Source organism: Manis javanica, chromosome 4, assembly GCF_040802235.1.
Source record: "Manis javanica isolate MJ-LG chromosome 4, MJ_LKY, whole genome shotgun sequence".
Lineage (NCBI taxonomy): Eukaryota > Metazoa > Chordata > Mammalia > Pholidota > Manidae > Manis > Manis javanica.
The window spans coordinates 64,312,583-64,337,911 of NC_133159.1; the positions used below are offsets into that span (position 1 = coordinate 64,312,583).

General features: G+C 34.2%; 1 protein-coding gene across 1 annotated transcript in view; it reads right to left on the bottom strand.

Annotated features, from left to right (window-relative positions):
* Positions 1–25,329, bottom strand: part of PIGK (phosphatidylinositol glycan anchor biosynthesis class K) — a 126,601-nt gene that overhangs the window by 86,841 nt on the left and 14,431 nt on the right. The window contains exons 4-5 of the mRNA XM_037024363.2: positions 3,347–3,482; positions 1,594–1,705 (exon numbers count right to left, since the gene is read on the bottom strand). Of these exons, the coding sequence (XP_036880258.2) occupies positions 1,594–1,705; positions 3,347–3,482 (248 nt within the window). The remainder of the gene's footprint in view (positions 1–1,593; positions 1,706–3,346; positions 3,483–25,329) is intronic.

Here is a 25,329-nt window from a genome sequence, read left to right on the forward strand (position 1 = left end):
ATCAACAGACTCAGAAAAAAGTCATAAAACCTACAGCACATCAAATAAAGCTAAGCTATAAGATTGTACTTCATCCTACTTGCCACAAAAGCTTAAAAATTTCTTTCAACTGTCAGATAAACTAAAATGAAATTTTCCCTGACTCCATTAACTCTGCTGGATTTACAAACAGACTGCATTTTAAAAGCTGTAAATAAATGCAACATGATGGATAAAGTAAACCACTAAGTAGGAGTAACTGTCCTGCTGTGTGACATCTAAGAATCATTCTGTACCTGTTTCATCATCAGTTGAATGAAATGCCCTATGAAAAATTTTTAAATATTATTAGATCAACATTTATATTTACTGAATACTACTGTATGATATTGGAAAAAAAGATGAAAAACAAATTAGCAATGACATCTTGGATTTCAAATCTAATGAAGGCAATAAATATCCAAATAAGAAAGTAATAATGAGTTAAATGGTAAGATAGAAACTATGAATTAATATGGGGATGCAAAGAGGAGAGCCTACACCAGCTAAGGAGATGAGGAATGTCTTAGAGATACTATAAAATGTATTATTCATACCAGGACACTTCTGAGGGCGAAAGGAGGCACTGTTAGTAATTACATTAGGACAACAGATATACACTAGGATTGTCCCAAGCAACAGAGACATAGGAGACTGTAGACTTAGAAGAGAAAATCACCAAAGGAAGAGACTCCTGTACTAAAACTAAAAAGATAGGGAATAATCAGGTAGACAAAGTGAACTGAAAGGACATCAAATAACAAAAGCAATAGCTTAATCAAATGTTTGGAGGCCAGGATCTGTCAAATGCTTGGAAGGGAGTCAGAATAAGTGTAAGAACTAAAATTAACTAAATAATATAGGTAAATATATACATATACATATACATATACATATACATATACATATACATATACATATACATATACATATACATATGTATGTGTGTGTGTGTGTGTATATACATATATATACACACAAAACTAAATAAATAATGTAACTAAATTATATTATGGAGGACTTTTATCTCTAAAGTTCCTCAAAGTATAGACAGAAGACTACTGCACTCATATTTGGGAAGTATACTTAAAATGCTGTTTCATGAGTCCCACCCCAGACCAACACTAAATCAGAATTCTAGGAAAAGACCCGAGTAACTGCATTCAGGTAATCCTAATGCACTCTAAAATTTAGCATTACATCAATGAAAACCATTTTAAAGTCTGAAGCAGAGGAGGGACAGATTTGCAATTTCTATTAAATACTTTAGTAGGATGATTAACAGGAGACAAAACTAAAGGCAAAGAGGCTAGAGCAAGATACCGAGTAAGATGTAATAAGCTTTATCAGGGCAATAGTTAAAAAATTAGTGATAAGAAACTAAGGGACAGCACAAAAGGTTATACTGTTTTCAAATATGATTCCAAGTTGTTATATATTATGAGATAAGAAAACTACACAAATAAGTATTTTAACCCAAAATAATTTAAGGTGTTTAAATTTTTTCCATGCGGATTTCTTTTTGAAAAGAGTCACACTATATTCTATTATTAAATATCTAAATTCTGAGATTACCTGTCATATAAATAAGAATATTGCTCCTATCATCAGAAAGAAGTCGTTTTGACCGAGGAGTACTAGGTGGGATCCTCCCAGTTAATACCCGTAAAAAATTCTCCACAGTTACCTAAACAAAAAAATGAGAAATCAGATGAATAGAACCTGTAGAAACCTGAATTTTTTTTCTTTCAAAAACTTTCCTTCTTTCTCTATGTTTTACTCAGCATAAACTGAAAATAAAACACAAAGAGAAATGTAACTCGATTTATTTATTTAAATATATACGACAAGGTAACTGATTCCACTTAAAAAAAAACCTTAAATACTAACACATAAAAACTATCTTGGTAAAAATAAGTTACTTATAAATTTAAAACTTTAAATGCTATACAAAGTATTGCCAAAAAATTAAAAATTATTCATCAGTCTTTATAAATACTTCTTTGGGAGGACACAAAATACACAAACTTTTAAATAAATTCAGCAACATTGTAACTATTACAGTTAATCTGTGCAACTACTTAGTCAATTCTAGATTTAGCATGAAAGGTCCATAATAAATCATAAAAATAAAACCATAAGAAAAGGTCTATAAATAATCTTCAAATTATGTACCTTTGAATTTTTGATGCATTTTTCTTTCTTAAATTTCATTAGGAATACCTTTAACATGTAAAAAATTCATAATACTTTAAACCACATTTCCCAACCTGGTATTTCTGGACCTCTAGGATTCTTTGAAAACATATTTAAAATTGTATAGATCTATATTAAAAAGTAGAAAATCTTTCTAGCTTTCCTACTGACTTTTCCCTAGATCATAAGTATGTAAATGTATACATGTATGTATGTATGTATGTATGCAATGTTTAGCTTACATTTTTCCCAAAAGAGAGCAAAATGCTAAATGTTTTGATAGGATTTATTCTTGGTTAACAAGGAAGGGATATTTTTGGTCCACATTTTATGATGACTAAACTAGTAAAATGTCCAACATTCATTTAATCATTAAACAAACATTTTTTGAATGCCTTCAAAGAGCTATAGATACTTGGTAGGTATAAAATACATATGAAATAGGTCAGGTCTTCAAGCAGCTTACAGCCTAGAAAGCGATAGATATGCTTTTATAATTGCTTCAGAACAGGTCTGGAAACACAGGAAACTGGCTTGTTAAAAAGGGAAGGATTATGAGGAAGACTTCACCAGGAAAGACTTTGATGTGTTTAAATGTATTCACAATCTATTAAACTTAAAATGAAATTTCAAAGTGAGAAAGTATGATGCCATTTTTTTCAGATTCACATTTTAATTTTAAACATACATATATATATAAACATTGGAAGAAAATTAAAAGTGGTTACTGCCAAGTAGTGGAAATATAGGTGAGTTCTTTGTTAGTCATTTAAATTTTTTCATAATTAATAGATTTATTAAAAATCTAAAACTTGAAATTTTAGATTGAATTTGAAAAATAAACAATATATTTACTGTAAAGCAAAGTTGATACATGAAACCTCACTAAAATACTCTAATACAGAAGCAAAGATGAAATTGTTCTATCCTAGATACATATATGAAATGGTCACATTGTGAAAGTTTTATTCATATACTGTTTCCTTACTAGAGACAGAATTATGTCAAGGCTTCAGTGACACTTATGTACAAATTTTAAAGAAAAAGGATAAGACTATTTTACTATACCACTATTTTAGAGCTTAAAAGTAACAACTACATTTTTTAAATGTTGCTAAATTAAACAATTTACCTCATAACTTCTATAATCCACTTCCACATCATCTCCATACACATTGAGTTCCATATTCTTGTGACTAAACACTGTAGCTGGCTTGGGATTTCTAGGGTTGCACGCCATATCATCTGCAAGCATCAGAACAATGTGACTAGAAAAAAAAAATTCCAGTAAATACACTCTTTAAATAAAGCCAAAGATAAAAACAGATACACTTTACTTATATCATGTGGCAAATACATTCATTTTTTTATTCATTAAAAATAATTCAAAATAATTAGAGTACATATTTAAAAGAGCTTTAATTATGTTTTTTATATCCTTTTACAGTATAAGTTTGAAAGTAAAGAAATAAGAGCAATTTGGAATGAACTTATCTGGAACTTTAAATTACTAAATTTTTTTCCCAGTAGAACATACTTTATGCTGTACAGTAAAGGGAAGGTGAGGGAGCTACACTGTTCTCCCCAGAAATATAAAAATAAATTTTAGTAATATTTGACATTCTCAAGATTTACAGAGTCCACATTAAACTACGATATTCCATGGAATTTAATTTTCAGAATCCCAAGTAGTATGAAAACACGCAATTCATCAGCAAGTGCAATCAGGGCACCACAGGACCACATCTTCAGTCTAATCACTCTTCGATGGCTCTCCTCCATCTCCCTAATACCAGTCACCACCATCTCCTGACTAGAAGCTGGGGTGGTGCCCTATCTGGCTTCTCACTTCCACTCTCACTCTCTTACATCTTATAGTTCATTCTCCTGATAGCCACCAGAGTGATCTTCCTTAGATAAGTCAGATTATTAAATTTCTCATTTAAAACCCTCCAGTGACTTCCCCATTATAATTAGAGGAAAATCAAGACCCCTTACCTGGTCTAAAAAGTTCAGTGTGTCTCTAATGTCAGCCCCTACCACCCACATTCACTATGTTCCTTCCACACTATGGCCATTTTTCTGTTCCAGGATTATGCCAAACCTCTTCCATTTCAGGGGCTACTGACTTCTCTCCTCCAAAATCTTCATATCATTCCAATCTCAGCTAAGGTACCTTATTCTCATTATGTGTTTTATTATCCACAGGTCATGTATGAATCCAAAATCCCCACCACCTCTCACCACTGCCCCTATTAGAATATAAGCTCTCTGAGGGCAGGGGCATCTGTCCTGTTCACTGTATCACTCAGGTTTAGTAATAGAGTCTGGCATATAGTAGGTATTCAGTATTTGAGTAAATAGAACATTTTAATTTTTGCATATATTTTCTTTGAGAGAAAATTACAAAATCTCTCTTAAATACGTCCCATCTTGATCTTATCACTAAAACTGGTGAATGTGAATCAGACAATACTTTATTCCACCATATACTTGAGCTTCCCAAACATAAGGGAAAAATCAATGTGGCATACATAATTAGTTTGGCAGAAGGCAGAAAGAAGAAAATGTTCTGCTGCATATGTTCCAAATACATTAAAGTTCAAAACTGAAACATTGTGATTTTTCTTGAAAATTGGCTATACTTCTATTTTGAAAGAGTTCCAACCCTGCCACATTCAAAGATCAGATCTTCAGCTGTTACTGATTCATACTCACAGAATGGTGAAAGTCGTTCCTCTTAAAATGGAAAATATATCTTCTCTTTTTAATAACTTAAGATGATTAACTTACATTAAATTACTAACAATCATGTCTTTTTAAATTAGCCACTATTAAACCAAGACTGAACTGATCTTCAAATTTCAATATAAAAATAAGAGTATTCTTTCAAGTCATGATTTTTATTTTTAATTAAGGTATCATTGATATATAATCTTATGAAGGTTTCACATGAGCAACACTGTGGTTTCAACACTCACCCATATTACCAATTCCCCCCACATCCCATTGCAATCACTGTCCATCAGTGTAGTAAGATGCTATAGAGTCATTACTTGTCTTCTCTGTGCTATACTGCCTTCCCCGTGACCTACCTATACTGTGAGTGCTAACTATAGTGCTCCTTAATCCCCTTCTCCCTCCCTCCAGGTCATGTTTTTTGTTTAATGTTAATTTCACTTTATGAAACTAAATGATATTCAGGATCTACACAATGTCAATATCCTAAAGAAGTAGAAACTTGAACTCAAAATTACAAATTCAATCAACACTACTCCTACAGATAATTTTAAGCCTCAATATAAGTACCTCACTTACTACAATCAATATACCATAAAAAATCATTATATTTATGTATAATAAGTGAAAAAAACAGATCAGGAAAACGACTGGATTTCAAAGGGTTAGATGTATAACCACATATTCTAATTCACTGTTTCTGAAACTTACAAATTGTTCAGAAATCTTTTCTGGAGAAAAAAAAATTCTCACATGGTTCAAGTGTTAAATTATTTGCATGTACAGTGACACTAAAATACATACATGAAATTAACCCCTTAGGCTTATAGTTCTTATAAAATTATAGATAAACACAAAATTCTAAGTGAAATTTTAACAAAACAACCAAACTAGTAATAACCTAGTAAAAAATAGGCATTAATTCCATTTGAAGGATGATGTTATTTCACTAAAACTAAATGAATGCTGTTGTATTTAACAGAAGAAAGATAATTTCAGGCCTCATTCTATACTTCATTGTTTTCTATATTTTGATAACCACACTACAGCATAATGCAATGACATAGAAAATGTTTGTTCACAGAAGTATCTTGTACAAAATGCAATTCACAATTTCCTGGCTCTGTTTACTACTGTTCAGGATAATCAGATTTTAAATGTAACTAAGCTTTTGCCAATAAACAGTCTTTGAACACCGATTATCATGAGATCTAATTTGTTGACTCCTTTAAAGTGTCTCTTTCACTTGACCATCAGGTTAGTCTCACAGCAGTTATTTAAGTCTTCACTAGTAGGTATCAGATCAATCACTGCTGGAATTTAGAACAAAAAAATCTACACTAAAGACACACTACTACATTCATATAAATAATGATAGCAAGTTGCTTTGCATCTTATTAAAAATGAGATGAAATCCAACAAATATTTACATTTCATAAAAGAATGTGGTATTATGCAGTGTGGCAATCCTATTCTACCATGTGTGATGACTTAGCTCTCATACTTTATTCAAGCCCCTGCCAAAGCTACATTGTACAACATAGCATACGGTTACATGGCCTTCTCTCAATCAAAACCAACAGAAAAAGTGAGTACTGAAACTCTATAAAGTTCAAACTGGGTTTGAATCCAAATAATATAATGATTATTTATATCAGTAGTTGACACATTTTTCAAGTTATGCACTCCTGTTAATTAAAAAAAATATGAAGACATACCCACATATATCTACTAATTTGTAAGTTATATGTATTTCCTACTTTAAATATACATTTAAAAATTAGTAAAGCAAAACTTCTTTTCTTTTCAAAATAAAAAATAAACATAAAGAAAGCACTAATATTTTCTTTGGTACTTGATCTAAATAGAATGCCCTGATTATGCTAAACAGATTTTAAAGACTATCAATATGAAAATGAAATTTTAAAGCTTCTCAAAAAAACAAGACATGAAACCCAATTTGAGAAACTTATGTAGGGGGAAAATGATCTAAAATAAATACTTTCCATTATTACATTTGCCAAATATTACAGGAACAGGTAACCCCTGCATCAGGGCTACTAGGCCATTCTTTTACTCTCCTCTCTGAAATTCTTCCTTCGCCCAATAAGAACCAATAGGTAAAAAAAAATTTTTTAAGTTATTTAAATAAATGAATAATCTGTCATTGCCTCACACACCTCAACAAACAAAAAGCAAATAACCCAATTAAAAAATAGGCAGAGGAGCTGAACAGACACTTCTCCAAAGAAGAAATTCAGATGGCCAACAGGCACATGAAAAGATGCTCCACATCGCTAAGCATCAAAGAAATGCAAATTAAAACCACAATGAGATATCACCTCACACCAGTTAGGATGGCCAACATTCAAAAGACAAACAATAACAAATGTTGACGAGGATATGGAGAAAGGGGAACCCTCCTACACTGCTGGTGGGAATGTAAACTAGTTCAACCATTCTGAAAAGCAGTATGGAGGTCCCTAAAAAAACTAAAAAGAGAAATACCATTAGACCGAGGAATTCCACTTCTAAGAATTTATGCTAAGAATGCAGCAGCCCAGTTTGAAAAAGACATATGTTTATCGCAGCACTATTTACAATAACCAAGAATTGGAAGCAACCTAAGTGTTCATCAGTAGATGAATGGATAAAGAAGATGTGGTACATATACACAATGGAATATTATTCAGCCATAAGAAGAAAACAAATCCTACCATTTGCAATAACATAGATGGAGCTAGAGGGTATGATGCTCAGTGAAATAAGCCAGGCAGAGAAAGACAAGTATCAAATGATTTCACTCATATGTGGAGTATAAGAACAAAGCAAGAACTGAAGGAACAAAACAGCAGCAGACTCACAAAACCCAAGAATGGACTAACAGTTACCAAAGGGAAAGGGATTGGGGAGGATGGGTGGGAAGGGGGGATAAGGGGCAAAAGGGGGCATTATGATTAGCACGTATAATGTGTAGGTGGGGGAAACACCGGGAAGGCAGTATAACACAGAGAAGACAAGTAGTGATTCTACAGCCTCTTACTACACTGATGGACAGTGACTGTAATGGAGTATGTGGTGGGGACTTGGTAATAGGCAGAGTCTAGTAACCATAATGTTGTTCACGTAATTGTACATTAATGACAGCAAAAAAAAAAAATTGCTATTCATTCTATAGCCATGCTACTACCTCAGAGAATCTTTAGCTACCAGAGCTAGGATCACCAGACTTATCGTCAATAATATCACCATCCCAAATTCAAATAGTAGCTGAAATTAAAGCAGCAGGAGATTTAAGGATTACCAGGAGCTCTGATGCTCTCTTAAATCTCTGGGTTTCTGCTCATAAGTGTTGTTTTTTTCCTGACATAAATTATTCAGAATACTCTATAGAATATTGCTTCTGTAATAATATAACAACTGTTGGGTCTAGCAAATGCAATACTTTTTGTTACAAAATCATTAGCTTGATGCCAGAGTAATTTACTTCTAGGCTTTTTTCCTTCCTTCTCCTCCAAGTTCTCCAATTTAATAAATCCCTCTTTCCTTCCTCCACCTCCAAGTTAATCAATCTCACCACCAATGCATTAATGAAACTAATCATAACAAATCTGCTAGCACAGGTGCTAGACTGCCAAATTTTCTGAATTACTTTGAATTTGCTAAATGTCAAACAATTGACAGTACTAGACAAAACAATGCCAATTATTTCATACTTATATTATTATAAATAAAACAAAAAACTGCACTGCAGAGACAGGAAATCAATAGCAGCAGACATGTTCATAAGAGTTGAGGTAGCTAGTTACAGGCTCATACATATAAAGTAACATGTGGTTTAATACACCAATATAATAACTAACATTTGGTATATCTCAAGCACTGCGCCAATAAAATAAACACATTACAAGCATTATTTCATACATTATTTCCAAGATATGTATTATCATTCTTATTTTTACAGGTTACAAAACTGCAGCACACAAAAAGTTAAATAGTATATATGTCCCAGGTCACACAGCTAGCAAGTAATGGAGTTTGGATTCAAACCCAGTTTGCTTGAACATTGCTTTTAACAATTCTGCAGCACCTCATTTTATACTGATAATTTAATTAACTTAGGTAATTAAGTTAAATATAGAAACTTATTATTGCTATTCAATATTTATGGCACATAACTGACATAAAATAGGCCCTTGAAGTTCTAAATGGAACCATCCAGAGCCTTAGCAAACTCTTAAATTGAAGAATAGCACTAGAGCATATAATTTCTTCTTTGAACACAGTAAGATATAACTAAAAACAATAAGTGCCCACTTAAATGCAAAAATCAGAGAACATAACTTCGAAGAGATACAGAAGCTACTGTTGTAGACAGTCTCCAATTAATTCCCTGAAGCCCTAACACTTTTCTGCAGGAAGACATTGAGATTACATCTTGCTGTTGGCCATTCCTCTCACCAGGTCTTTTCAGTCACCAAACCTGCCATTTTCACTCTCAACCATCTACACCTGCACCTGGAGTCTACACCTAAGTCTTCACTGCTTCATCTCTGCTTCCAAACACCCTCCCCCCGAATATTAACCACTCTTCCTATAATGGGGGAAAGGGAAAGTAGCAGAGACATTCTACCCACTCCCTTCTCCGTTCCTGTCAAGAGTTAAAATTAGTATTGTGTGGACATGTTTTTCATCTCTTTTCCTGTTTTCCATTGCTCAACTTACCACTAACTAGTTTATTGACTTACACAAGCACACGAGCCTCAAGGCTTGGAATTCAGATCTGTGTGTTATCTTACCAAAATTACAGGTTATTTTACTTCTCAAGCATTTTGGATGACTCCCAAAAATAGTCAAAATAAAGAATGTTGCATTAATGAATGCCACTGATCTAGTATAATCTACTTTTGGCAAAATACATAAGAAAAAAATTGTAATCTTGATATACTGCATACATTACATCAGAGTAGAAGTCAATATGTATCATCTTCCACATCTTCTCATGGTTAAGAGAAATTTTACTTTTTAAATTTTCCAGTAATGATCTGCACTGATTTAGTCAGTCTCCTCAACTCAACTACTTTTATGACAAATATCTTGGGATCTTGCTCAGCATGAGTAGAAAATTTTAACAGTCTGTATGTAACCTCTTTAAAATGCTGTAAGCAGCTTCCTAGGATTTGACCGCAATTTCTAAATTGCACATTTTTTTGAAAAACATATGTAAACATCATTAGTTGCCTTCTCCAGTACATTTCTATTCTCAAATGGCAAGAAAATCAAAAGGTCCACCCAATTTTTACTGGGTATTAGGCAAAACAGTTTAGATATTCTCTTCATTAAAAGAATTTGCACGGCTATGCTTCTGAGGTATCATTTTAAAAAAAATCTATTTGGCAAAGGATAAAATATAGAGACATAACACTGCTGGTGAAGAGTATTTTGCTACCAGTTCTGTTCTCCAGTTTAATCATAAAAATCAACTAGAACAAAATTTAAAGAAGATAAATATAAAATGGAAACTATCAGAGACAAAATCAAAGTAATTAACTGAAAGATAATGCATCTCAATTAAATATAATTCAACAATTCCTTTTTTAAATAGCGATATAATAGTGTTCATTGATATGAATTTGACTTAACCATTCCAAATAAAAATTGTACAGGCACTTACTTGTATTTTATCCAAATTATCAAATTTGAATTCCATATTTCAACAAAATTACAGAAAAATAAGGTTGGAAGTTATGGAGAAATGAAAACAAGGCAAGTTTACGGAATTAACCACTGTTACTTCATTTCTAGAGAGTAAGAGAGAAAACTGGTTTAAATTCAGAAGAGGTATGCTAAACAATATGGCAGAATTCCCAAAAACAGATCTGAACACAATATTTTAGTAGAAGTAAATTAAAAAAAAAGAGAAGGTTGAGTTCTGAGAAGGAACTTTAAAATTTTCTTCTAGTTCTAACATAAAAGTGATGACTACTGGTACTTAAAATGTAACCACAATGTAACAGTCACAGAATGTATCCTTTCAGATACTTAATTCTCTTAAATCACAACAATCCTGTGAAGACTATTACTGTCTCCATTCTAAAGATAATGAAATTCAGTGAGGTCAGATCATTTGCCCAAAGTTTCATTTTTGGTAAGCAGAAGTATTGAGACTGTATTTCAAAACCCGCACACTTTCTCCATCACTACTACATTCTTTGGCACAATGGAATACATTGCCTTTCACTCCCCTCCCGCATAGTGAGCAGAGCCAAAAAAAACCTTTAATAATTTTTATACTCTCATCAACAATTATTAAAGGGACATAATTTTTCCCCATAAGAACCTCACATTATTTCCATCCTCAATAATTCAATGAAATTCATGCTTTAAACTTCATTACAAATAAATCATTTAATTTTAAAGTTATAAATTTAAGTCTGTTTTCACCTTTAAAAAACTGAAAAATCTTTCCAAAATCTTTTTTAAATACAATAAAAGCCAAGAACAGTTGGTGAACAGAATGTTCTGACTTCAAGTCTTTTTCAAAACCCAGTACCAGCCTGGTGCCTTTGTCAACACCTGCACTGCCTCCACCCTGCAACAGATCACCAGAACACCCTACTGTGTGGCTATGTCACACACTGCCGGCTGTGTTGCTGCCACACTGGTACCCACTGTATGATTAAGCCATGGTCTTTCATGAGTAAAACATTCCTTTCTGTATCACATGTTCATGAAGTTTCTGAAGAACAGTAAATATTACTGCAAGTGAAGATTACAGCATGACCTTTATGAAGAAAAGAGGAATGCAGAAATTCATTACTACTCCACAAAGGAGCCATGCAAAAACAGTTCACTGGGCCACAGAAATGTTGAACTGAAATGCACAGTGCATTTTCCAGTTCTAACTTAGGAAGGGTAAGCCTCAGAGCACTTCCTTTCTATTGTCAATATTACTTGAGCACTGGATTGAAGATTTACTGCTTCTTGTTGGGAGGTTACTCTCAACATACTCAAACACTAAGAATTTCAAGTGGAGTACGTTGACATTTCTTTACATCCTTTCTGTATTCAATTTTTTTCAATTCTTTCATAACCCTAAGGAATATTTCTTAACTAAGTTAACATGTCTTGAATGAACTGCCCAACTCCCATGGGAGTCACATACAAGTGACATGAACATGATATTCATACTATAAATAATCCAACCAATGAGACCTTAAATGAAGTTACTGAGATACTTAATAAGTATGGAGTTACCACAATAGGAAGCATATATGAAGCAATGTATGACCCTGCTCTTGTGGGAAAAAAAAAGGCATCCATATTCTTGACTGGCCTTTTAATGAAGGTGCACCACCATCCAACCAGATTGCCGATGACAGGTTCAGTCTTGTAAAAATCAAATTCCATGAAGAACCTGGTTGTTGTAATGCTGTTCACTGTATTTCAGGCCCTTAGAGAGCTCCAATGTTTGTTGCTTAGCATTAATAGAAGGTAGAATGAAACATGCTGCTGCTGCACACATCACAAGATAAAAGCAACATGAAGCTCTTAACATCAAGCAACTTTTGTATCTAGAGAAGACCATGAAATGTGTCTATGCTGCAAATATTTCAATAGTCAATAAAACTGGGATGCCTGATGCAACTGCCTGGGAAGCAGAATTTCAGACGGACCTAATTTGTTGTACATAATGGCCAAGAAGTTGGCTTGGGGAATAAGCCTAATTCCTTTCACAGGAATACTGAAAAGCAGTCTTACCAAGTTACAAGCTTGACAGAACATCAATTTCTTTGAATCAGGTGAGTAGGATTATGATTACAGTAGTCTGAAGAGTTCATGGGAAGCAAAGAAATAGAAAAAGTGACTATTTCCATGTCTTGGCTACTGTAAATCCCACTGCAATGAACACAAGGGTGCATAAATGTTTTCAAGTTATTGTTGTTTCTTTCAAATACCCAGAAATGAAATTGCTGGATCATATGGTAGCTCTATTTTTAATTTTTTGAGGAACCTCCATACTTTTTCCATAGAGGCTGTACCAATTTACATTCCCACCAACAGTGCATGAGAGTTCCCTTTTTCTCCACATCCTTGCCAACATTTGTTACTTCTTTTCTTTTCGATAATAGCCATCTATCCAGTAGGAGTTAATGAGGTTCTGATTTGTATTTTCCTGTTATTTAACGATGTTGAGCATATTCATGTACCTACTGGCCATCTGTATGTTTTTGGAAAATGTCTATTCAGATCCTCTGCCCGTTTTTAATTGAATTATTTGAGTTTTTTTGCAATTCCATATGACTTCTTTGTCTATTTTGGATATTAACCCCTTATTAGATATATACTTCAGAAATATTTATTTTCTCCCATCAATAGGTTACCTTTTCATTTTGCTGGTTTCCTTTGCTATACAGAGGCTTTTCAGTTTAATGTCATCCCACTTGTTGATTTTTGCTTTTGTTGCATTTGCTTTTGGTGTCAAATAAAAAAAAAATCATTGCCAAGACCAATGTCCAGGAGCTTACTGCCCAAGTTTTCTTCTAGGAGCTTAATGGTTTCAGATCTTATGTGCAAGTCTTTAATCAATTCTGAGTTGATTTTTGTTTATGGTGGAAGTTAGTGATCCAATTTCATTCTTTTATATGTGGCTGTCTGGTTTTCCCAACACCATTTATTGAAGAGACTGTCCTTTTCCCATCACACATTCTTGCCTCCTTTGTCATAAATTAATTGATCATATAAGCATGGGTTTATTTATGGGCTCTCTCTTTTTATGCTAATACCATGCTATTTTGGTTATTATAGCTTTGAATATACTTTGAAATCAGGAAGTGTGATGCCTCCAGCTTTGTTATTTCTCAAGACTGCTTTGGCTATTTGAGGTGTTCTGTGATTCCACACAAATTTTAGAATTTTTTTTCTTTTTCTGTGACAAATGCCATTGGAATTTTAATAGGGATTGCATTAAATCTGTAGGTTGCTTTGAATACAATGGACATTTTAATAAAATTAATTATTTCAATTCATGAGCACTGAATATCTTTCCATTTAGTTATGTCTTCAATTTCTTTCCTTAGTGTCTTATAGTTTTCAGAGTACAGGTCTTTCACCCTTCTGATTAAGTTTATTCTTAGGTATTTCACTGTTTTTGATGCAATATTTTATTGTTTTTGATGCGACTGTAAGTGGGATTTTCTTAATTTCTCCTCCTGATAGTTTCATTACTAGTGTATAGAAACAAAGCAGATTTTTGTAGATTATTTTTTATCTTGCAACTTAACTGATTTCATGTATTCTAATAGTTTTTGGTAGAGTTTTAAGGGTTTTCTATATATAATATCATGTCATCTGCAAACAGTTTCACTAAGAGCTTGTACTCTTAAACACTGTGCTAACTGCCTCCCAGCTAAATTGTGATTTCCTTACAATTACACAGTCCCCAGAGGTACCTGGATTTTGGTTTCTAATTGATTTTAAAACAATCATTCAACAAGGCTACTACTTAACAAGGCCATTACAAATACTCGGGAAACCAAAGTATTGCACATTGTGATAAATAGTAGATATAAGATGAAATAGGTTCACTTTATTGGAGGTATCAAAGTGAAAATAAAAATAATTTTGAGTTATCTTAAAACTGAAATAGATGGACAGCTCTAGAAAATCCTTATTACAGTAGAAAGCTCTAAAGACAGGCTATTGTAATTTTGATAAGATTATATTATTTACAAAAGTAAATCAAGTTACTAAGTTATTGAGGTAGGGCAGGGACATGGGATAAGCATCATGATTAACTTTTCCTGCCTATGATAAAAAATGCTGAGGTATAAATAGTACGGTAAGAACAGGAAAACTCCATCTTAAGTCTAAGATTCCATCTTAAATAGCAGAGAGTTGAGAGGTAAGATTCCTAACATATTTTCTCTGGTAATCAGACAATAACCCAACAGCCTATGTCTTAAGGCAGGGCAGGCAGTCTTACTGATATGTCCCTACTACTTGAGGGGAACCACTATCTTGGACAAGAACAGGATAAATAAATCCCTTGTGTTGGGTTTATTTAGCAGAATTAGCTGGAGGACTGATACTGAAGGAGAGGAGACATGATGTCTCTCACAGGTGAGAGATAAGCACCTTGAGACCACAAGTCAAGCCTACGTCCAACAACCCATCCTCCGCCTGTTGCCCCATTCTGAAAGCCTTAAAAGACAGAATCCCCAAACTTCCAGTGTGCCCCTTTTCTGAGGACACCGGCACTTTCCTTTCTTTAAGTGCGTACTTTCAAATAAAGCTTTCTCACTGCTCAAATTATTGCATTTTGTCTCTTTGCTATTTTACTTTATTTCCAAGTCTTCACTCTGTCTCTGCCTTACTCCTAATAAGCAGGAAGGAGCTGCTTATATAAGAGCTCAGATTTGGGCCTGCATGTTTCTGTCGTGGGTGAACCTAGACAGATCTGAAGCTGTGCGAACTGCTCTTAGTAGCCCACCCAAAAATTTTCTTTCTTTGGGAAGTTCTCAAAATATAATCTCACTCCATTCTATGCTCCACGGCTCTCCCAAATCCTGGAGTGGTAGGGGCTAGTCCCCATGTTGTGCAGAACCATGCGGACACAGGATGCCAAGTGACCCTGGCTCCAGGAGTTGGCAAGGGAATCTGCCCTAGGCCAAGAACTCTCTCTTAACCTCTGCACTTTTCTGTTCTCTGCTGCCTACAAGGCAGCTGCCATTCCCTGCTGCTCTTGCTTCAATGAATTGCTTCCTTACCTACACTTGTCTGGCCAGTTCGAGAATTCTTTCTCACCCAAAGTCAAGAACCCTCCCCTTTCTAGGTTGAGGTTTCTCCTAGTGCTTCACCTAGTATGCAGGGAGATATGTCCCCAGACACAGCTACCTGGCAACATTATTATGCAAAAACTTCATAAGGCATACCAACATTTATCTTTATTTTTAATTAATTGCTATCATGTACCGCTTTTAATATTTCAATTTATGCTGATGAATTGGTCAACATATATAATCACTACACCAGGATTCTAGCATTAGCTCTGCAACCACACAGTTGTTGACCTTAAATGTCTCTTTACCTCACAGGAATACATTTTTCTCATAATTTTTCTGGACTACTAATTTTGAGGTCTTTAAAGACAATTTTTATCCCAAAATCTTCAAATGTGAAAAGCATTTGAAGATTAAAAAATGTTTTGGTTTTTTTTTTTATGGTACAAGAATTTGAAAGGAACAAAACTGTCATTGTAGATTTTATGGCTATCAAAAAAAGAATAACAGCCAAATTATTAAAATTAAGTTCAGCAAATTACAGAACAACATACAAAAACCAGTTGCATATGCAACAGAAGTAAGAAAATGTATTTCTTTAAAGGTACCATTTACAATTATTGACAAAACTAAAAACAACAAAAAACCCTACCAGACATGTTTATGGAGAAAAATTAAAAATTATAAAATTTGGTTGAAAGCTGTTAAATGCAATATTAAATGGAGATACATTTCATTCATATACTGAAATATTTAATACCATAGAAAAGCCTATTCTCTCTAAATCAATCTAAAACTCACTGCAATGCAAATCAAAATCCTAACAGTGTGTTAAGAACTTGACAAACTGATTCTAAACTTAATATGGAAGAACAAGACCCAAGAATAGCCAAGAAGATTCTAAAGAACAAAGAAGCCCAGTTACCAGATATAAAGACAGCATCACTAATGAAGACATTATGGTACTGATAAAGGAATAAATCTCTCATCTCCTCAACATCCCCAAACCTTCCTATCTATTTACAAATCAAGAAATTTCCCCTTAGTTCCATAAATTCTTCATGGTCTTCTTAGTCTTGCAAATGGGTCCTACTTATTCTCTAAACGTAAAAGCATGATGGCAGTGGCCAAAATGCTCCTTTTAGCTTTGTCACTATTCTCCTCCTCAAAGCACATTTCAACTTCTTGACTTTTCTAAATGTTTCCCTATTCAAGACTATTATACACTTCACCAGGAACATCATGTGGAGTGACAGACAGATCAGCTGCCAATGTGAGAATAAAATGACAGATTGTTCAGAATACATAAACTATTCATATTCAAACACTATTGTTTATACTTCTACAGAGTATATGAAAAGAACTGTTGGGAAGTGACAAGAAACAAGAAGGAGCACATTCAAATGCATGAGTGAATATTATCTTGGCAATAACTACAAAAATATATTGCAAATTATTTACAAAGGGCATTTATTATAGTTCCAATCCTTTTGTTCATGAAAAATTAGGCAAAATCATAAAATACAGTATAATAAAATTTTACGTGTATTTAATTATTTAGAAAATTGTACAAATTGTAATGGTTTAAAAAAATTACTCAGTCACCTTCCTATACAGAGTATCCTACAAAGGTCTACATAGTGATACAAAGGAAAGAAAGCTACATGGGTAGAAAGGCAATCACGGAGGATATCCTAAGTGTTCTAGGTGAGATAAATGGTAAAAAAAAAAAAAAAAAAAAAAAAGAAAATAGAAATGGGAGTAACTATTATGCAGTAGATGTCATAACAAATCCATAAATGAACACAGTAAGTTGGAATTAACAAAGCAGTAAAGAATGAAGGCTGGTTGAAATTTCTGGATTTTTTAAAGAGGCAGCAGAGTCACTGCAGGTTCTTGATTGTGGGAGTGAAGAGATGAAAGCAAGTCTGAGAAGGATGATTCTAACAGCTGTGTGTGTAGGATGAGTTGGAGGGAGAATGAGACTAGAGACAGGGAATAAACAGCTACAAAGCTGTTTAAGTACAGAAGCATGAAGTACACGAAGCACGAAATAACAAAGCCTTAAACAATAGTAAAAACTATGGAAAAAATAAGAAAATGGGAGAGGTATTCCTTACATATATTAAATTAATATCACCTACTCATAACAACCCAGCATTACATTTATCATGAAGATACACTTTTTAAAATTTCATAAGGTATTAAATGATCACAGTGCAGAATTACACTAACCTCCATAGGACTGTCATAAGAATAATATGTTAAGATGATTCTCTAATTGTAAAAGTTACATAAATATTAAGTGTTGTAATTTCTTACAGAGGTAGATAGCTATGATATAATAGAAATGTCCCATGCATAAAGTCAAAAGACTGAATTCAAATTCTAATGAACCCTAAGCAAGCCATTTAACCATTCTGAGTAACCAATTTAAATATGTAAAATGGGGGGAAAAAGTCTCTCATGAAGGCCTCAACAAATAAGTGAAATAATTCATTATAAAATCTCTAACACAGAATCTGAATTATGGTGGATAGTGAATGTGTGTGGCAGGGAAGGTGAAGGAGGAGGCCAGAAACAAGGGTCTATTTACGCTGACCTTATGGAGGGAAAGCCACAGCATTTCAAAGAACTGTAATGGCCTTGCCCTTTGCCATATTATTTTAATGAGAAATTATACAAGAAAATTCCTGAAATATGGTATTAATGCCCTACCTCAAACAATGTTCTCTTTTGTTTAAGATCTAATCCTCAGAAGCATAAAGAGCAAAAGTCAAAAGCTCTATTACCAAATGACTTTAAAAACAGTAACAGGCAATTAGTGATTCTTTTTTATTTTTTAAGTTATAAAAACATTACCAGAATTCGTATTTTTAATTATAATATTTATTACTCGAGAAAGAAGTTTAAAGAGACAAGGCATCAAAAAAAAAGTACATCCCAAGAGAATTTAAATTGTATGAAGGTAGGGAGTAAGTAAAGTTGAAGTTAACTTGTCTTAGGCAAGACTTACAGACTTCTGTCTGATAGAAAGAAATGAACTTGAAGTTCCCTGGTGAGATCATCCTACCCATGGCTCCCTAAAGTAGAAGTTAGGAAATAGTTTATAAAACCAACTACAGAGCACGTTTAGCCCAGCACAGTGTGAGAAACAAGATTTAAAGAGAATATAAATAATCAGTATTCATAAACATTTCTTTCCTAGTTTAGACCAACCAGTTCCACTTAGCTGGGGGACTTTAGCATACTATTCATTCATTCATTCAACTTTGCTCAATAGACCAAAAAATGTTGTGAGGAATATAAACATAGTATTAGAATCTGTCTGGAAGAAATAAGAGCAATAAATATAAAAAAGTTTCATGATAGAAGTATAAATATTATTTATGCAAGAAGAACCAAAAAAGCCTTAGGGAATACATGAATTGAATTTGGGCTTACGAAAACCAGAACAGGCACAAGGAGGAAAAAACTATGAGTGGAAAGACCAATGTAAGGCAAGGACAGAAGCCAACACAGTAACTTACAAGAAGACATTGGCTGGGTACAGAGGGCAAGTACCTCAACATAATAAAGGCCATATATGACAAACCCACAGCCCACATTATACTTATCAGCGAGAAGCTGAAAGCTTTTCCTTTAAGATCGGGAATAAGACAAGGATGCTCACTCTCCCCACTTTTATTCAACATATTTCTGGAGCTCCTAGCCACGGCAATCAAACAACACGAAGAAATAAAAGGCATCCATATTGGCAAGGAAGAAGTTAAACTGTCACTGTATGCAGAGACATGATATTATACATAAAAAACTCTAAAGAATCCACTCCAAAACTACTAGATCTAATATCTGAATTCGGCAAAGTTGCGGGATACAAAATTAATACACAGAAATCTATTGCATTCCTATATACTAACAATGAACTAGCAGAAAGAGAAATCAGGAAAACAATTTCATTCACAATTGCATCAGAAAGAATAAAATATCTAGGAATAAACCTAAACAAGGAAGTGAAAGACCTATACTCTGAAAAGTACAAGACACTCATGAGAGAAATTAAAGAAGATACCAATAAATGGAAACTCATCCCATGCTCATGGATAGGAAGAATTAATATTGTCAAAATGGCCATCCTGCCTAAAGCAATCTACAGATTCAATGCAATCCCTATCAAAATACCAACAGCATTCTTCAATGAACTAGTGCAAATTGTTCTAAAATTCATATGGAACCACAAAAGACCCTGAACAGCCTAAGCAATCCTGAGAAAGAAGAATAAAGCTGGGGGAATTATGCTCCCTGAGTTCAAGCTCTACTACAAAGCCACAGTAATCAAGAAAATTTGGTACTGGCACAGGAACAGACCCACAGACCAATGAAACAGACTAGAGAGCCCAGCTATAAACCCAAGCATATATGGTCAAATTGATATATGATAAAGGAGCCATGGATATATAATGGGGAAATGACAGCCTCTTCAACAGCTGGTGACAGCCTCTTCAACAGCTGGACAGCGACATACAAGAAAATGAAACTGGACTATTGTCTAACCCCTCACACAAAAGTAAACTCAAAATGGGTCAAAGACCTGAATATAAGTCATGAAACCATAAAACTCTTAGAAGAAAACATAGGCAAAAAGCTCTTGAATATAAACATGAGCAACTTTTTCCGAACGCATCTCCTCAGGCAAGGGAAACAAAATAAAAAATGAACAAATGGGACTACATCATGCTGAAAAGCTTCTGAACAGCAAAGGACACTATCAGCAGAACAAAAAGGTATCCTACAGTATGGGAGAATATATTTATAAATGACATATCCAGTAAGGGGTTGACATCCAAATTATATAAAGAGCTCATGCACCTCAACAAACAAAAAGCAAACAAGCCAATTAAAAAATGGGAAGAGGAGCTCAACAGTTCTCCAAAGAAGAAATTCAGATGGCCAACAGACACATGAAAAGATGCTCCACATCACTAGTCATCAGAGAAATGCAAATTAAAACCATAATGAGATATTACCTCACACCAGTTAGGATGGCCAACATCCAAAAGACAAACAACAACAAATGTTGGCAAGGATGTGGAGAAAGGGGAACCCTCCTACACTGCCGGTGGGAATGTAAATTAGTTCAACCATTGTAGAAAGCAATATGGAGGTTACTCAAAAAACTCAATGCAGAAATACCATTTGACCCAGGAATTCCACTGCTAGGAATTTATCCTAAGAATGCAGCAGCCCAGTTTGAAAAAGAGAGATGCACCCCTATGTTTATCGCAGCACTATTTACAATAGCCAAGAAATGGAAGCATCCTAAGTGTCCATCAGTAGATGAATGGATAAAGAAGATGTGGTACATATACACAATGGAATATTATTCAGCCATAAGAGGAAAACAAATCCTACCATCTGCAACAACATGGATGGAGCTAGAGGGTATTATGCTCAGTGAAATAAGCCAGGCAGAGAAAGACAAGGACCAAATGAGTTCAGTCATCTGTGGAGCATAAGAACAAAGCAAAAACTGAAGGAGCAAAACAGCAGCCGACTCACAGAACCCAAGAATGGACTAACAGTTGCTAAAGGGAAAGGGACTGGGGGGGGGCGGGATGGGAAGGGAGGAAGAAGGGGAATAAGGGGCATTACGATTAGCACACATAATGTAGCGTGGGGCACAGAGAAGGCAGTATAGCACAGAGAAGACAAGTAGTGACTCAGTAGCATCTTACTACATTGATGGACAGAGACTGTAATGGTGTATGTGGTGGGGACTTGATAATGGGGGGAATCTAGTAACCACAATGTTGCTCATGTGATTGTATTTTAATGATACCAAAATAAATAAATAAATAAATACTGAAATCCTTTAAAAGGGTATTTGTATGTCATGAAGAATGATGAATCTCTTTAAATGTCTTACATACTTCCTTCAATAGTACTATCTTGTGACCTTCATTTTTTCTACATCAGTAAATGTAACTTGAGCCGACGAAAAAAAAAAAAAGAAGGCATTGGCTGGAGCAAAAGGGGTGGAAATTAAAGGATCAGATTATCATCAGATTTGGAACCAGACTGCAAAAGCTTTGAGTACCAACATAAGGGATTTGAATTTTATTTTGCATAAGAGTTTATGAATAAGGGGAGATGAAGAATAAAAGATTTAAATGAGGAATATTAATTCACATAGTGATTAAAATATAGAGCAAGAAAACAAAATAGAAAAACTTCTGGATTTAACTAGAGAAATCATTTATCAGATAAGGATCGTTACAAAAACTCACAACCCCCCAGCTTGTAGTAGAGTTGAATCATATTTTCAGAAAAGTTATATACACATTTAACTACATAAACTTAATCTTATGTACTCAGCCAAAAAAAGACAGATCTTACCCAGCCTGATACTCAACACACTTATTTCAGAAAGTAAATATGGGATGCGAAATAGGATTTTACATTCCCTTAGCCATCTCAAGTCCCATGTGCCTCTCACAGCATGACTACAATTTTAGTGTTAATGATGTATATTTTCCGTATGACATGTCCGCTAACCCTAAACCATCTCATCAAGTGCTCCACCAAAGAAAAAGAGAACAGTAACTCTCTGTTACTGCTCCAGCTCTGGAGGAAAATCTGGCCATGCTGGATTGGTGAAAGACAGTGGTATATTGAACTTCATGTGGTATTTAAGAAAATTTAAGAGTAATTTTGGCTCAATTTTTGCTTCACATACTGACCTCCAAATGTAAACCCTGCTTAATGAATGCCTTTTCTTTTCCTCATCTTACGCATTTTAAGCACACTGGAGGTAGTGAAATGGGAATTTAGTCCAAAACAATTATTTGAGTGCAGAAAATTTCCTGAAAATAGTAAAATGTTTTAGGAAGTCAAAACCAGGCAAACAGAAACAAAATCTCTGAGGGTGGGTAAGGTTACAGAAAGCATGGGCACAAAGTACAAGATATCTGTCCTCCATGGAACTTAGGTATGAAAATAGCAACAGCCAAGCTGGAGGGCAGTTATGAAGATGTTCTGAGCATGTCTTTCTATTTTCCCCCATAACCATTAAAATTCCTTTTCCCTGACTCAATATTTTGAAACAGTATTATAAAATTCTGGCAACCTATTTATTAAAATGTCTTTTATATCAGATTAATATTTCCTAAAAGCTAGGCTAACACAATTTAGGAGATAAAAATGTTTTTACTTTCAAAATACGAACTTACATTTGCTTTTAACTGACAAAGTATTTCCAAGACACGTGTTTATTTATCCAATACCTACTGTGCACCTACTATGTGTCAGGTACTGTGCTAGATGTTGGAAGTACAAAGTGAAATAAAATATAATCCTTGTTCCTGTCAAGGAGTTTATAACCTAATAAGGGAAACATACCAGAATTAGTATAATCATGTTATAATCAAATACACATAGGATACTACAGAAGCAAAAAAGGGGGTCAGGGAATGTTTTTTTGAAAAAGCACTAAAGTGAATTTGGAAGGTCAAATAAAAATTAAAGCTGTGCTTCCTAAACTTGATTGTGCATCAGAACCACATATAGAGCTGGTGTCTACACCTTACTTAATTCACATTTAGTGAACTATAATCTCCAGGGGTGGAGCCAAGAAATCCAGTATTTTTAACACACTCCACAAATGATTCAGAATCACAGCCAGGTTTAGGTAGCAGTGAGCTACAAGTATAGACAACCATTCTAAGCAGAAGAGAATAACTCAGTATAGCTGAAGTATATAAAATACAGACAGCAGATCAGAGAGAAATCAGCACAAGAGTAGTGACACAATATGACATTTCAAACAGGATCTATGGAATTGATGTGAACTTCTAAAATAAAAGGCAATCATCTGTGTCATGCATTTTAGTAAATGATTTATTACATGAACTAATTTCTTATTGAAGCATATAGGAAAACTAAATGCAAATGCTTTGCATTTTAAGACAAAGATAAATGCTCCCATAAAAAAGCAAACAAAGTTTTAAAAAAGAGAGAGAGCTATAGTCACAACTTTTTTTAAATGTAGTGACAAATCTACCTATTTTCCCCTTAGGATACATATCTGGAATATGACAGAAGTTATGATAATATTGCTTTAACTTGAAAATGTTCCAAAATGTATAAAATAAATTCAAACTATATTTTGAAATTCACACTTTAAAACTAAAAACTGTTCTTGGTTTCCAAACTTTATTTTATAGTAATTTGTTATTTCTCACTAAAATTTTACTTATTACTGTCTTTCTATACTCAAGCCCAAGTAGGACTAAAGTGGGACAAGTCACCTATAAGAGAAGCATTCACCATTATAGGTGAAAAGACAATCAATCTTTATTGATCTCTGTTAAACAGCAAAATCATCAGCCGTTTAAATCCCCAATTCATTCCCCAGCAAAGATTCCATATACAGAGAGACAGACAGGCAATCATGTGAAAGGGAATAAGCTTTTAAAGAATATTCTTCAGAAACTTAGGGGAAAAAACCACTAGTTATATAAAATACATCCACAGTTTTATTATATTTCTAAAAAGTCCCTCTGAATCTTATTTAAACCATCTAAATATACCCTAATGACTTACAGACCAGACTAAGATTCAAGGGCAGCTATTGCCAAATCATGCATAGTAACTTCCTGGAGGAGCACAAATGTTAGAGAAGCAGCAGTAGCTAGAAATCGAAGGGCTAACCACACACACTATTTAAGGAGAACTGACAATGGACAAATTGTAATAATTGGCTAATTACAAGAATACCTGGACACTTGATGTAATAAATCCTTCTTTCCCAGACTTAATTTAATGTATTATGTATGGTGGTATTATCAAGTTGCCTTAATTTCCAGATGAAATACAGGAATTAAATTATAGTTCTTGTCAGCTTCTCAGACTAAAATGATCTATTTACATAGAACATAATATACCTTTGTTTCCTGAGTCCTTCACTACTTCCTTTCTGCTCCTGCAGTTTTACACACACCTGTTTGCTTTCGCTTACAAGTACCTGCATCCTGCAAAAGCCGTACTCCTGTCACCATGTGATAGCAGAGGAAACAGGCTGGGGACAGTGACGTGACTTACCCAAAATCACCACTAACCCCAGATTTCATATTCAGATCTGTCTGATTGCAAAGCTCTTCCCATATTCCCTCACAGATAGAGAGGAACATAGGACTCAGTAAATCAAGCCTAAATAACTGAATTGGATGCAGTTTCTTCCCTTGCTGCTTTGGTGGTAGCAAGAACAGCCCTATCATATCTGACAAGCCAAATGTAGAGGACATGTATCATCTGGAGGTGGAAGTGTGAGGGTTCTGCCTACCACCTGAGCTACATGATATTAGAAAGCATCCCACTTTTGAGTCTTCATAGAAGGCAGACCCCACTTCCCTACATGGACGCTAACAATGCCATACAGTTGTTCTTCCTATCATCCCTGCAGCATAGACATGGGCACTTAGTCTATATTCTGCCAATGTGATACTCCCACCAACATCTCTAAATGAAGAGCTAGAGACAGTAACAAGCTGGGACAGAAAGGCTGGATTCTGGTGTCAACATTAAGGTGTCAAAGGCA